Here is a 14,657-nt window from a genome sequence, read left to right as displayed (position 1 = left end):
TCCTATTTCCTGTATAGAGAAATACTTTTGACCAGGGTCCTATTTCCTGTATAGCGAACTACTTTTGACCAGGGTCCTATTTCCTGTATAGTGAACTACTTTTGACCAGGGTCCTATTTCCTGTATAGTGAACTACTTTTGACCAGGGTCTTATTTCCTGTATAGTGAACTACTTTTGACCAGGGTCTTATTTCCTATATAGTGAACTTCTTTTGACTATCTGGCCCATAGGGCTCTGGTCGAATGTAGTGCACTATACGTGTATAGGGAAAAGGGTCCCATTTGGGATGCACCCCTACTCAATAATCAAACAGTTATCATCAAGCCAGTTGTTGCTGTGCAGTTGCTGAGAAACCCCAACTGGAGGAATGAGGTCTCCGGTTGAGGACTGCTCAGAAACCCCAACTGGAGGAATGAGGCCCCCGGTCGAGGACTGCTGAGAAACCCCAACTGGAGGAATGAGGCCCCCGATCAAGGACTGCTGAGAAACCCCTACTGGAGGAATGAGGCCCCCGGTCGAGGACTGCTCAGAAACCCTAACTGGAGGAATGAGGCCCCCGGTCGAGGACTGCTCAGAAACCCCAACTGGAGGAATGAGGCCCCCGGTCGAGGACTGCTCAGAAACCCCAACTGGAGGAATGAGGCCCCCAGTCGAGGACTGCTCAGAAACCCCAACTGGAAGAATGAGGCCCTCGGTCGAGGACTGCTCAGAACCCAAACTGAAAGAATGAGGCCCCTGGTCGAGGACTCCTCCTACTCCCTTCCACCTGTAGGGGTCAATACAACTCAACTAATATAATATAATATGTTCTCTCCCTTCCACCTGTAGGGGTCAATACAACTCAACTAAATATAATACGTTCTCTCCCTTCCACCTGTAGGGGTCAATACAACTCAACTAAATATAATATAAAATGTTCTCTCCCTTCCACCTGTAGGGGTCAATACAACTCAACTAAATATAATATAATATGTTCTCTCCCTTCCACCTGTAGGGGTCAATACATCTCAACTAAATATAATATGTTCTCTCCCTTCCACCTGTAGGGGTCAATACAACTCAACTAAATATAATATAATATGTTCTCTCCCTTCTACCTGTAGGGGTCAATACAACTCAACTAAATATAATATAATATGTTCTCTCCCTTCTACCTGTAGGGGTCAATACAACTCAACTAAATATAATATAATATGTTCTCTCCCTTCAACCAGTAGGGGTCAATACAACTCAACTAAATATAATATAATATGTTCTCTCCCTTCTACCTGTAGGGGTCAATACAACTCAACTAAATATAATATGTTCTCTCCCTTCCACCTGTAGGGGTCAATACAACTCAACTAAATATAATATGTTCTCTCCCTTCTACCTGTAGGGGTCAATACAACTCAACTAAATATAATATGTTCTCTCCCTTCCACCTGTAGGGGTCAATACAACACAACTAAATATAATATGTTCTCTCCCTTCCACCTGTAGGGGTCAATACAATGCAACTAAATATAATATGTTCTCTCCCTTCCACCTGTAGGGGTCAATACAACTCCACTAAATATAATATAATATGGTTCCATATATTTGTAATGCCATACTGTAGGTCAGGATATGTACCTGAATGTATCTCCGACTCGATCCTGAAAGTAAATAAAGTTGTCCTGGCCTATCTTCAGCAGGTCTCCACTGTTAAAGTACAGATCTCCTTTCTGAATCACGTCTCTCAGTCTCTTCTTCTCTGTCTGCTGGCTGTTAGCGTGTCCAACAAAAGGAGCGATGTCTGTGATCTTGGACTCCAACAGTCCTGTCTCACCTTCAGGAAGACACACACACACACACACACACACACACACCATAATGTATACCCACACCAACATTCCTGTCTCTTCCTTAGGGAAAGGGTCAAACACCCACGCATGAATAGCATAATGTACATTGAGATATGTGTGATTTTCAGGTCATTATTGTACACCAGAATGTGTCCACAATAACCTCCCTGGTTAAATAAAGGCCAACACTAACACACCTATGAAAGAGCATCTCACCTTTAGGAGCTTCTACACACATTCCGGTAGAGTCTCTGATTGGTTCATCTCTCTCTGTGTCGTATTTAATCAGAGCATAAGGAAACAGCTTCTATAAGAGACAGGAGAGACACCACGATCAGAACATAGTGAAACAGCTTCTATAAGAGAGACAGGAGAAACACCATGATCAGAACATAGTGAAAAAGCTTCTATAGACAGGAGAGACACCACGATCAGAACATAGTGAAACAGCTTCTATAAGAGAGACAGGAGAAACACCATGATCAGAACATAGTGAAACAGCTTCTATAAGAGAGACAGGAGAAACACCATGATCAGAACATAGTGAAACAGCTTCAATAAGAGAGACAGGAGAGACACCATGATCAGAACATAGTGAAACAGCTTCTATAAGAGAGACAGGAGAGACACCATGATCAGAACATAGTGAAACAGCTTCTATAAGAAACAGGAGAGACACCATGATCAGAACATAGTGAAACAGCTTCTATAAGAAAGACAGGAGACACCATGATCAGAACATAGTGAAACAGCTTCTATAAGAGATAGGAGAGACACCATGATCAGAACATAGTGAAACAGCTTCTATAAGAGATAGGAGAGACACCATGATCAGAACATAGTGAAACAGCTTCTATAAGAGAGACAGAGACACCATGATCAGAACATAGTGAAACAGCTTCTATAAGAAACAGGAGAGACACCATGATCAGAACACAGTGAAACAGCTTCTATAAGAGAGACAGGAGAGACACCATGATCAGAACATAGTAAAACAGCTTCTATAAGAGATAGGAGAGACACCATGATCAGAACATAGTGAAACAGCTTCTATAAGAGAGACGTAGAGACACCATGATCAGAACATAGTGAAACAGCTTCTATAAGAGAGACGGGAGAGACACCACGATCAGAACATAGTGAAACGGCTTCTATAAGAGAGACGGGAGAGACACCACGATCAGAACATAGTGAAACAGCTTCTATAAGAGAGACGGGAGAGACACCACGATCAGAACATAGTGAAACAGCTTCTATAAGAAAGACGGGAGAGACACCACGATCAGAACATAGTGAAACAGCTTCAATAAGAGAGACGGGAGAGACACCACGATCAGAACATAGTGAAACAGATTCTATAAGAGAGACAGAGACACCATGATCAGAACATAGTGAAACAGCTTCTACAAGAGAGACAGGAGAGACACCATGATCAGAACATAGTGAAACAGCTTCTATAAGAAACAGGAGAGACACCATGATCAGAACATAGTGAAACAGCTTCTATAAGAGAGACAGAGACACCATTATCAGAACATAGTGAAACAGCTTCTATAAGAGATAGGAGAGACACCATAGTGAAACAGCTTCTATAAGAGAGACAGGAGAGACACCATGATCAGACCATAGTGAAACAGCTTCTATAAGAGAGACAGGAGAGACACCACGATCAGAACATAGTGAAACAGCTTCTATAAGAGATAGGAGAGACACCATTATCATAACATAGTGATACAGCTTCTATAAGAGAGACAGGAGGGACACCATCATCAGAACATAGTGAAACAGCTTCTATAAGAGAGACATCATGATCAGAACATAGTGATACAGCTTCTATAAGAGAGACAGGAGAGACACCATGATCAGAACATAGTGAAACAGCTTCTATAAGAGAATGGAGACACACCATGATCAGAACATAGTGAAACAGCTTCTATAAGAGAGACACCATGATCAGAACATAGTGAAACAGCTTCTATAAGAGAGACAGGAGAGACACCATGATCAGAACAAAGTGAAACAGCTTCAATAAGAGAGACAGAGACACCATTATCAGAACATAGTGAAACAGCTTCTATAAGAGAGACAGGAGAGACACCATGATCAGAACATAGTGAAACAGCTTCTATAAGAGAATGGAGACACACCATGATCAGAACATAGTGAAACAGCTTCTATAAGAGAGACACCATGATCAGAACATAGTGAAACAGCTTCTATAAGAGAGACAGGAGGGATACCATGATCAGAATATAGTGAAACAGCTTCTATAAGAGAAACACCATCATCAGAACATAGTGAAACAGCTTCTATAATAGAGACAGGAGAGACACCATGATCAGAACATAGTGAAACAGCTTCTATAAGAGAGACAGGAGAGACACCACGATCAGAACATAGTGAAACACCTTCTATAAGAGAGACAGGAGAGACACCATGATCAGAACATAGTGAAACAGCTTCTATAAGAGAGACGGGAGAGACCCATGATCAGAACATAGTGAAACAACTTCTATAAGAGAGACAGGAGAAACACCATGATCAGAACATTGTGAAACAGCTTCTATAAGAGAGACAGGAGAGACACCACGATCAGAACATAGTAAAACAGCTTCTATAAGAGAGACAGGAGAGACACCATGATCAGAACATAGTGAAACAGCTTCTATAAGAGAGACAAGAGAGACACCATGATCAGAACATAGTGAAACAGCTTCTATAAGAGAGACAGCAGAGACACCATGATCAGAACATAGTGAAACAGCTTCTATAAGAGAGACAAGAGAGACACCATGATCAGAACATAGTGAAACAGCTTCTATAAGAGAGACACCATGATCAGAACATAGTGAAACAGCTTCTATAAGAGAGACAGGAGGGACACCATGATCAGAACATAGTGAAACAGCTTCTATAAGAGAGGCAGACACCATGATCAGAACATAGTGAAACAGCTTCTATAAGAGAGACAGGAGAAACATCACTGTGATAAAGACACAGAATTTCAGTTGATGTTCGGACCCCAACCCTGGTAAAATGTCCAATGTAAGAAGTACTACCTTTACCAATTTAATACAAATAAAAGTATCTAGCTATCTGAAGATAAATGTACTAACTGTGAGTCTGGATAAGAGCGTCTTCTAAATGATTCAAATGTCATGTAAATGTAGAGGGAAGCATGATATCAGTCAATATACATTTCAATTCAGTCACTGGAATTAAATGGAATTGTCCCCAACCTTGTTCTTTAGGAGTCAGATCTTCAGGCCCCTTAGTCATAAAGTGTCTCAGAGTAGGAGTGCTGATCTAGGATCCAGTTTAGCCTTTTAGATCATAATGAATAAGGTTTCATGAAGAGGGATCATCACTCTGAGAGGCATTATGAATCCGGGCCCAGGACACAGGGCTGTTCAGGAGTCAGTCCTTACCCGGTGTAGGTAGTTGACTCGTCCGATAGCTCCTATCTTCCCAGTGTAGTTGATCAATCCCACATTGCCCTCAGTTGAAGCATAAAACTCCCTCACATAGATGTTCCCAAAGCGGTTCAGGAATTCCCTCCATATCTCTGCTCTCACACCGTTACCAATGGCCAGTCTGACGTTGTGCTCTCTGTCGTTGTCTCTCTGCAACGTTGGGAGAAAAACACAAACATTCATATTTTACATTTTTTTATTTTTTGTATGTCAAACATGTTATTGTGAAGCTAAAGCTTCCTTTTCCAAGATGGCGTAGCAGTTCAGACGTCCTTTGTCCTCCTCTTGTCGTGTCCCGTGTGTATATATATATATATATATATATATATATATATATATATATATATATATATATATACTGCTCAAAGAAATAAAGGGAACACTAAAATAACACATCCTAGATCTGAATGAATGAAATACTCTTATTAAATACTTGTTTCTTTACATAGTTGAATGTGCTGACAACAAATCATACAAAAATAATCAATGGAAATCCAATTTATCAACCCATGGAGGTCTGGATTTGGAGTCACACTCAAAATTAAAGTGGAAAACCACACTACAGGCTGACCCAACTTTGATGTAATGTCCTTAAAACAAGTCAAAATGAGGCTCAGTAGTGTGTGTGGCCTCCACGTGCCTGTATGACCTCCCTACAATGCCTGGGAAAGCTCCTGATGAGGTGGCGGATGGTCTCCGGAGGGATCTCCTCCCAGACCTGGACTAAAGCATCCGCCAACTCCTGGACAGTCTGTGGTGCAACGTGGCGTTGGTGGATGGAGCGAGACATGATGTCCCAGATGTGCTCAATTGGATTCAGGTCTGGGGAACGGGCGGGCCAGTCCATAGCATCAATGCATTCCTCTTGCAGGAATTGCTGACACACTCCAGCCACATGAGGTCTAGCATTGTCTTGCATTAGGGGGAACCCAGGGCCAACCGCACCAGCATATGGTCTCACAAGGGGTCTGAGGATCTCATCTCGGTACCTAATGGCAGTCAGGCTACCTCTGGCGAGCACATGGAGGGCTGTGCGGCCCCCCAAAGAAATGCCACCCCACACCATGACTGACCCACCGCCAAACCGGTCATGCTGGAGGATGTTGCAGGCAGCAGAACGTTCTCCACGGCGTCTCCAGACTCTGTCACGTCTGTCACATGTGCTGTGTGAACCTGCTTTCATCTGTGAAGAGCACAGGGCGCCAGTGGCGAATTTGCCAATCTTGGTGTTCTCTGGCAAATGCAAAACGTCCTGCACGGTGTTTGGGTTGTAAGCACAACCCCCACCTGTGGACGTCGGGCCCTCATACCACCCTCATGGAGTCTGTTTCAGACCGTTTGAGCAGACACATGCACATTTGTGGCCTACTGGAGGTCATTTTGCAGGGCTCTGGCAGTGCTCCTCCTTGCACAAAGGCGGAGGTAGCGGTCCTGCTACTGGGTTGTTGCCCTCCTACGGCCTCCTCCACGTCTCCTGATGTACTGGCCTGTCTCCTGGTAGCGCCTCCATGCTCTGGACACTACGCTGACAGACACAGCAAACCTTCTTGCCACAGCTCGCATTGATGTGCCATCCTGGATGAGCTGCACTACCTGAGCCACTTGTGTGGATTGTAGACTCCGTCTCATGCTACCACTAGAGTGAAAGCACCGCCAGCATTCAAAAGTGACCAAAACATCAGCCAGTGTCACAAAATCCTTCGTGCTGTTGAAAGGAGGACCAAGGCGCAGCGGGAATATGGATACTCATATTTTAATTTAAAAAAGAAGGAGTAAAGTATCCACTGAAAAAACAATAAACACAACAGGGACAGTCTTACAGGCATACAAAAACGCAGTGCAAGAACAACCACCCACAACCCCAAAGAAAAACACACACACCTATATAGGACTTCCAATCAAAGGCAACTCAACACACCTGCCTTCAATTGGAAGTCCCAATCAACAACACAAACATTCCCAACACAAACATGCCACGTCCTGACCCCAAAACTTAAACACTAGCTCCATCTGCTGGTCAGGACGTGACAGCCAGGAAGCATAGGAACTGAGAAGTGGTCTCTGGTCACCACCTGCAGAACCACTCCTTTATTGGGGGTGTCTTGCTAATTGCCTATAATTTCCACCTGTTGTCTATTCCATTTGCACAAGAGCATGTGAAATGTATTGTCAATCAGTGTTGCTTCCTAAGTGGACAGTTTGATTTCACAGAAGTGTGATTGACCTGGAGTTACATTGTGTTATTTAAGTGTTCCCTTTATTTTTTTGAGCAGTGTATTATATATATATATATAATATATTTTTTTTTTCTTTTTTTTTTTCTTCGCATATCTTTTTACATGTTTTTTTTCTAAAAACTCAACCTCAAAACACTCTCCAGCAACCCGCCTAACCAATTTAAAAAAAAGTATTATTTACCTCATATCTGAAATCCACAACAGAAGCTAGTTCACTGGCTAACGTTGGAGTTCAGCTAGCCACGGTTAGCGGCCCTCAGCTATCCACTAGCTCGAAAAGCTATCGCCAGTTTTTGTACAACGCGACTCAGACCAGAGCATATCGGACCTATTCTCTCTCCATATCCCCGGTTTTCTACCGCAGGCTCTGGACATTTACACCTGGATCTTGCAGCTAGCTCGCTGCTACCTGAGTGACTATTGGCAACGTCGGTCCCGGAGTTAACATAAATTATTCCGGAGCTAGCCAGCTGAAGAGTTCCATCAGCCACTCCTGGGCTATTCCGGAACTAGCCAGCTGAAGAGTTCCATCAGCCTCTCCTGGGCTACAATCACCTATCCGGACCCGTTTTACTGCCGATGCGAAGCCCCATCGGGCCTTCTCGACTGGACCACCGACGTTATCTGCCCGAGGGAGTTATCCAACTGGCCCCTCCGTCGTGACGTAACCTGATTGCCCATCTGCGGCCCGCTAATCGTTAGCTGTCTTATCGGCTGCTATCTGAATAGGTCTATCGGACAATTTTCTTGGGCCACTATAACTAACTATTTTGCCAAATGGACTGGTCCCCCCTACCACATGGAACCCCACTAATCTACAGACGGAAACGCACGAGGTGGCTAAAAACAGACCTCCCTCCATCTTCTACCAGCTTGCTACCTATCGCTCGGCTAGTTATCTAATTCTCACTGGACCCTTTGATCACTCGGCTAAGCATGCCTCTCCTTAATGTCAATATGCCTTGTCCATTGCTGTCTGGTTAGTGTTTATTGGCTTATTTCACTGTAGAGCCTCTAGCCCTGCTCATTATACCTTATCCAACCTCTCAGTTCCTCCACCCACACATGCTATGACATCTTCTGGTTTCAATGATGTTTCTAGAAACAATATCTCTCTCATCATCACTAAATGCCTAGGTTTACCTCCACTGTATTCACATCCTACCATATCTTTGTCTGTACATTATACCTTGAAGCTATTTTATCGCCCCCAGAAACCTGCTCCTTTTTCTTTCTATTCCGGACATCACAGATGACCAATTCTTATAGCTTTTAGCCGTACCCTTATCCTCATCCTTCTCTGTTCCTCTGGTGATGTAGAGGTGAATCCAGGCCCTGCAGTGCCTAGCTCCACTCCTACTCCCCAGGCGCTCTCTTTTGATGACTTCTGTAACCGTAATAGCCTTGGTTTCATGCATGTTAACATTAGAAGCCTCCTCCCTAAGTTTGTTTTATTCACTGCTTTAGCACACTCTGCCAAACCGGATGTCCTAGCTGTGTCTGAATCCTGGCTTAGGAAGTCCGCCAAAGACTCTGAAATCTTCATCTCTAACTACAACGTTTTCAGACAAGATAGAATGGCCAAAGGGGGCGGTGTTGCAATCTACTGCAGAGATAGCCTGCAGAGTTCTGTCCTACTATCCAGGTCTGTACCCAAACAATTTGAACTTCTACTTTTAAAAATCCATCTCTCTAAAAACAAGTCTCTCACCATTGCCGCCTGCTATAGACCACCCTCTGCCCCCAGCTGTGCTCTGGACACCATATGTGAACTGATTGCCCCCCCATCTATCTTCAGAGCTCGTGCTACTAGGTGACCTAAACTGGGACATGCTTAACACCCCAGCCATCCTACAATCCAAGCTTGATGCCCTCAATCTCACACAAATTATTAATGAACCCAACAGGTACCACCCCAAAGCCGTAAACACTGGCACCCTCATAGATATCATACTTACCAACTTGCCCTCTAAATACACCTCTGCTGTTTTCAACCAAGATCTCAGCGCTCACTGCCTCATTGCCTGCATCCGTAATGGGTCAGCGGTCAAACGACCTCCACTCATCACTGTCAAACGCTCCCTGAAACATTTCAGCAAGCAAGCCTTTCTAATCGACCTGGCCCTGGTATCCTGGAAGGATATTGACCTCATCCCGTCAGTAGAGGATGCCTGGTTATTTTTTTTAAATGCCTTCCTCACCATCTTAAATAAGCATGCCCAATTCAAGAAATTTAGAACCAGAAACAGATATAGCCCTTGGTTCTCCCCAGACCTGACTGCCCTTAACCAACATAAAAACATCCTGTGGCGTTCTGCATTAGCATCGAACAGCCCCCGTGATATGCAACTTTTCAGGAAAGTTAGAAACCAATATACACAGGCAGTTAGAAAAGCCAAGGTTAGCTTTTTCAAGCAGAAATTTGCTTCCTGCAACTCAAACTCAAAAAGTTCTGGGACATTGTATGATTATTATTATTGACTATGATTATTGACTATGATTATTATTATTTGACCATGCTGGTCATTTATGAACATTTTAACATCTTGACCATGTTCTGTTATAATATCCACCCGGCACAGCCAGAAGAGGACTGGCCACCCCTCATAGCCTGGTTCCTCTCTAGGTTTCTTCCTAGGTTTTTGGCCTTTCTAGGGAGTTTTTCCTAGGGAGTTTTTCCTAGCCACCGTGCTTCTTTCACATGCATTGCTTGCTGTTTGGGGTTTTAGGCTGGGTTTCTGTACAGCACTTTTAGATATCAGCTGATGTACGAAGGGCTATATAAATTCATTTGATTTGATTTGTAAAGTCCATGGAGAATAAGAACACCTCCTCCCAACTGCCCACTGCACTGAGGAAAGGAAACTCTGTCACCACCGATAAACCCACCATAATTGAGAATTTCAATAAGCATTTTTCTACGGCTGGCCATGCTTTCCACCTGGCTACCCCTACTGCAGTCAACAGCACTGCACCCCCCACAGCTACTCACCCAAGCCTTCCCCATTTCTCCTTCTCCCAAATCCAGTCAGCTGATGTTATGAAAGAGCTGCAAAATCTGGACCCCTACAAATCAGCCGGGCTAGACAATCTGGACCCTTTCTTTCTAAAATTATCTGCCGAAATTATTGCAACCCCTATTACTAGCCTGTTCAACCTCTCTTTCGTGTCGTCTGATATTCCCATAGATTGGAAAGCAGCTGCAGTCATCCCCCTCTTCAAAGGAGGGGACACTCTTGACCCAAATTGCTACAGACCTATATCCATCCTACCCTGCCTTTCTAAGGTCTTCGAAAGCCAAGTCAACAAACAGATTACCGACCATTTCGAATCCCACCGCACCTTCTCCGCTATGCAATCTGGTTTCAGAGCTGGTCATGGGTGCACCTCAGCCACGCTCAAGGTCCTAAACGATATCGTAACCGCCATCGATAAGAAACAATACTGTGCTGCCGTATTCATTGACCTGGCCAAAGCTTTCGACTCTGTAAATCACCACATCCTCATCGGCAGACTCAATAGCCTTGGTTTCTTAAATGATTGCATCGCCTGGTTCACCAACTACTTCTCTGATAGAGTTCAGTGTGTCAAATCGGAGGGCCTGTTGTCCGGACCTCTGGCAGTCTCTATGGGGGTACCACAGGGTTCAATTCTTGGGCCAACTTTTTCTCTGTATACATCAATGATGTCGCTCTTGCTGCTGGTGAGTCTCTGATCCACCTCTACGCAGACGACACCATTCTGTATCCTTCTGGCCCTTCTTTGGACACTGTGTTAACAACCCTCCAGACGAACTTCAATGCCATACAACTCTCCTTCCGTGGCCTCCAACTGCTCCTAAATACAAGTAAAACTAAATGCATACTTTTCAACCGATCGCTGCCTGCACCTGCCCGCCTGTCCAGCATCGCTACTCTGTACGGTTCTGACTTTGAATATGTGGACAACTACAAATACCTAGGTGTCTGGTTAGACTGTAAACTCTCCTTCTAGACTCACATCAAACATCTCCAATCCAAAGTTAAATCTAGAATTGGCTTCCTATTTCGCAACAAAGCATCCTTCACTCATGCTGCCAAACATACCCTCATAAAACTTACCATCCTACCGATCCTCGATTTCGGCGATGTCATTTTCAAAATGGCCTCCAATACCCTACTCAACAAACTGGATGCAGCCTATCACAGTGCCATCCGTTTTGTCAACAAAGCCCCATATACTACCCATCACTGCGACCTGTACGCTCTCGTTGGCTGGCCTTCGCTTCATAATCGTCGCTAAACCCACTGGCTCCAGGTCATCTACAAGACCCTGCTATGTAAATTCCCCCCTTATCTCTGCTCACTGGTCACCATAGCAGCACCCACCTGTAGCATGCGCTCCAGCAGGTATATCTCTCTGGTCACCTCCAAAGCCGAATTCCTCCTTTGGCCGCCTCTCCTTCCAGTTCTCTGCTGCCAATGACTGGAACGAACTACAAAAATCTCTGAAACTGGAAACACTAGCTTTAAGCACCAGCTGTCAGAGCAGCTCACAGATCACTGCACCTGTACATAGCCCATCTATAATTTAGCCCAAACAACTACCCCTTCCCCTACTGTATTTATTTATTTTATTTTGCTCCTTTGCACCCCATTATTTCTATTTCGCACTATCTTCTACTACAAATCTACCATTCCTGTCACGTCCTGACCAGCAGAGGGCATATTGCTTAGTCTAGGTCAGGATGTGGCAGGTGGTTTGTGTTTGTTTAATGTTGGATGATTGGGACTTCCAATTGAAGGCAGGTGTGTATAGTTGCCTTTGATTGGAAGTCCTATATAGGTGTGTGTGTTTGTCTTTGGGGTTGTGGGGAATTGTTGTGAGCACTGCTGTGTTTGGTATAGCCTGCCACACCGTCACATTGTGAGTACCGTTCATTGTTTTGTTTATTGGTTTTCAGTGGATGCTCTACTCCTTTTGTTTTCAACATTAAAAACATGAGTATCCACACTTCCGCTGCGCCTTGGTCCTCTTTCACTGAAGACAATTGTGACAATTCCAGTGTTTTATTTGCTATATTGTATGTACAGTGGGGGAAAAAATTATTTGATCCCCTGCTGATATTGTCCGTTTGCCCACTTACAAAGAAATGATCAGTCTCTAATTTTAATGGTAGGTTTATTTGAACAGTGAGTGACAGAATAACAACAACAAAATCCAGAAAAATGCATGTCAAAAATGTTAAAAGGATTTGCATTTTAATGAGGGAAATAAGTATTTGACCCCTCTGCAAAACATGACTTAGTACTTGGTGGCAAAACCCTTGTTGGCAATAACAGAGGTCAGACGTTTCTTGTAGTTGGTCACCAGGTTTGCACACATCTCAGGAGGGATTTTGTCCCACTCCTCTTTGCAGATCTTCTCCAAGTCATTAATGTTTCGAGGCTGACGTTTGGCAACTCCAACCTTCAGCTCCCTCCACAGATTTTCTATGGGATTAAGGTCTGGAGACTGGCTAGGCCACTCAAGGACCTTAATGTGCTTCTTCTTGAGCCACTCCTTTGTTGCCTTGGCCGTGTGTTTAGGTCATTGTCATGCTGGAATGCCCATCCACAACCCATTTTCAATACCCTGGCTGAGGGAAGGAGGTTCTCACCCAAGATTTGACAGTACATGGCCCCGTCAAATGATGCGGTGAAGTTGTCCTGTCCCCTTAGCAGAAAAACACCCCCAAAGCATAATGTTTGACGGTGGAGATGGTGTTGTTGGGGTCATAGGCAGCATTCCTCCTCATCCAAACACGGCGAGTTGAGTTGATGCTAAAGAGCTCCATTTTGGTCTCATCTGACCACAACACTTTCACCAGTTGTCCTCTGAATCATTAAGATGTTCATTGGCAAACTTCAGACGGGCATGTATATGTATTCTTGAGCAGGGGGACCTTGCGGGCGCTGCAGGATTTAAGTCCTTCACGGTGTAGTGTGTTACCAATTGTTTTCTTGGTGACTATGGTCCCAGCTGCCTTGAGATCATTGACAAGATCCTCCCGTGTAGTTCTGGGCTGATTCTTCACCGTTCTCATGATCATTGCAACTCCACGAGGTGAGATCTTGCATGGAGCCCCAGGCCGAGGGATATTGACAGTTCTTTTGTGTTATTTCCATTTGCGAATAATCGCACCAAATGTTGTCACCTTCTCACCAAGCTGCTTGGCGATGGTCTTGTAGCCCATTCCAGCCTTGCGTAGGTCTACAATCTAGTCCCTGATATCCTTGGAGAGCTCTTTGGTCTTCGCCATGGTAGAGAGTTTGGAATCTGATTGCTTCTGTGGACAGGTGTCCTTTTTACAGGTAACAAGCTGCGGTTAGGAGCACTCCCTTTAAGAGTGTGCTCCTAATTTCAGCTCGTTACCTGTATAAAAGACACCTGGGAGCCAGAAATCTTTCTGATTGAGAGGGGGTCAAAGACTTATTTCCCTCATTAAAATGCAAATTAATTTATAACATTTTTGACATGCATTTTTCTGGATATTTTTGTTGTTATTCTGTCTCTCACTGTTCAAATAAACATACCATTAAAATTACAGACTTATCCTTTCTTTATCAGTGGGAAAACGTACAAAATCAGCAGGGGATCAAATACTTTTTCACCCCCACTGTACTTTGCCACCATTGTCTTTTTTGCCTTTACCTCCCTTATCTCACCTCATTTCCTCACATTGTATATAGACTTATTTTTCACTGTATCATTGACTGTATGTTTGTTTTACTCCATGTGTAACTCTGTGTTGTTGTATGTTGTCGAACTGCTTTGCTTTATCTTGGCCAGGTCGCAATTGTAAATGAGAACTTGTTCTCAACTTGCCTTAAATAAAGGTGAAATAAATAAAATAAAATAAAAAGACAAATGTATACATTGGGTGAACAATAATGATTTGCTAATTAAAATTTTAATTTGAACAGTGATATAGTGTATTACCATTAGAGACAGGAGTCTGTACAGTCATATAGTGTATTAACATTAGAGACAGGAGTCTGTACAGACCTCTAAAAGATCCTGATGGTTTGAGTTCCAGGCAGTAAAACAGACATTTTAAAAACAACTCAAATGGATATCATGTAACCTCAGTATGACCTTG

The 14,657-nt window shown here is 43.7% G+C and overlaps 1 protein-coding gene across 1 annotated transcript; it reads right to left on the bottom strand.

Annotated features, from left to right (window-relative positions):
- Positions 1 to 295: 295 nt before the first annotated feature.
- Positions 296 to 8,218, bottom strand: LOC115182355 (very long-chain acyl-CoA synthetase-like). Its single transcript, XM_029743975.1, has 5 exons — positions 8,207 to 8,218; positions 5,256 to 5,450; positions 2,044 to 2,134; positions 1,616 to 1,811; positions 296 to 767 (listed from the first exon to the last, which is right to left on the bottom strand). The coding sequence occupies exons 1-5, from the start codon at positions 8,216 to 8,218 to the stop codon at positions 296 to 298; spliced, it is 966 nt and encodes a 321-aa protein (XP_029599835.1).
- Positions 8,219 to 14,657: the final 6,439 nt, after the last annotated feature.

This window comes from Salmo trutta, unplaced genomic scaffold (assembly GCF_901001165.1).
Source record: "Salmo trutta unplaced genomic scaffold, fSalTru1.1, whole genome shotgun sequence".
Taxonomy (NCBI): Eukaryota; Metazoa; Chordata; class Actinopteri; order Salmoniformes; family Salmonidae; genus Salmo; species Salmo trutta.
This window is presented reverse-complemented; position numbering and strand designations above follow the sequence as displayed.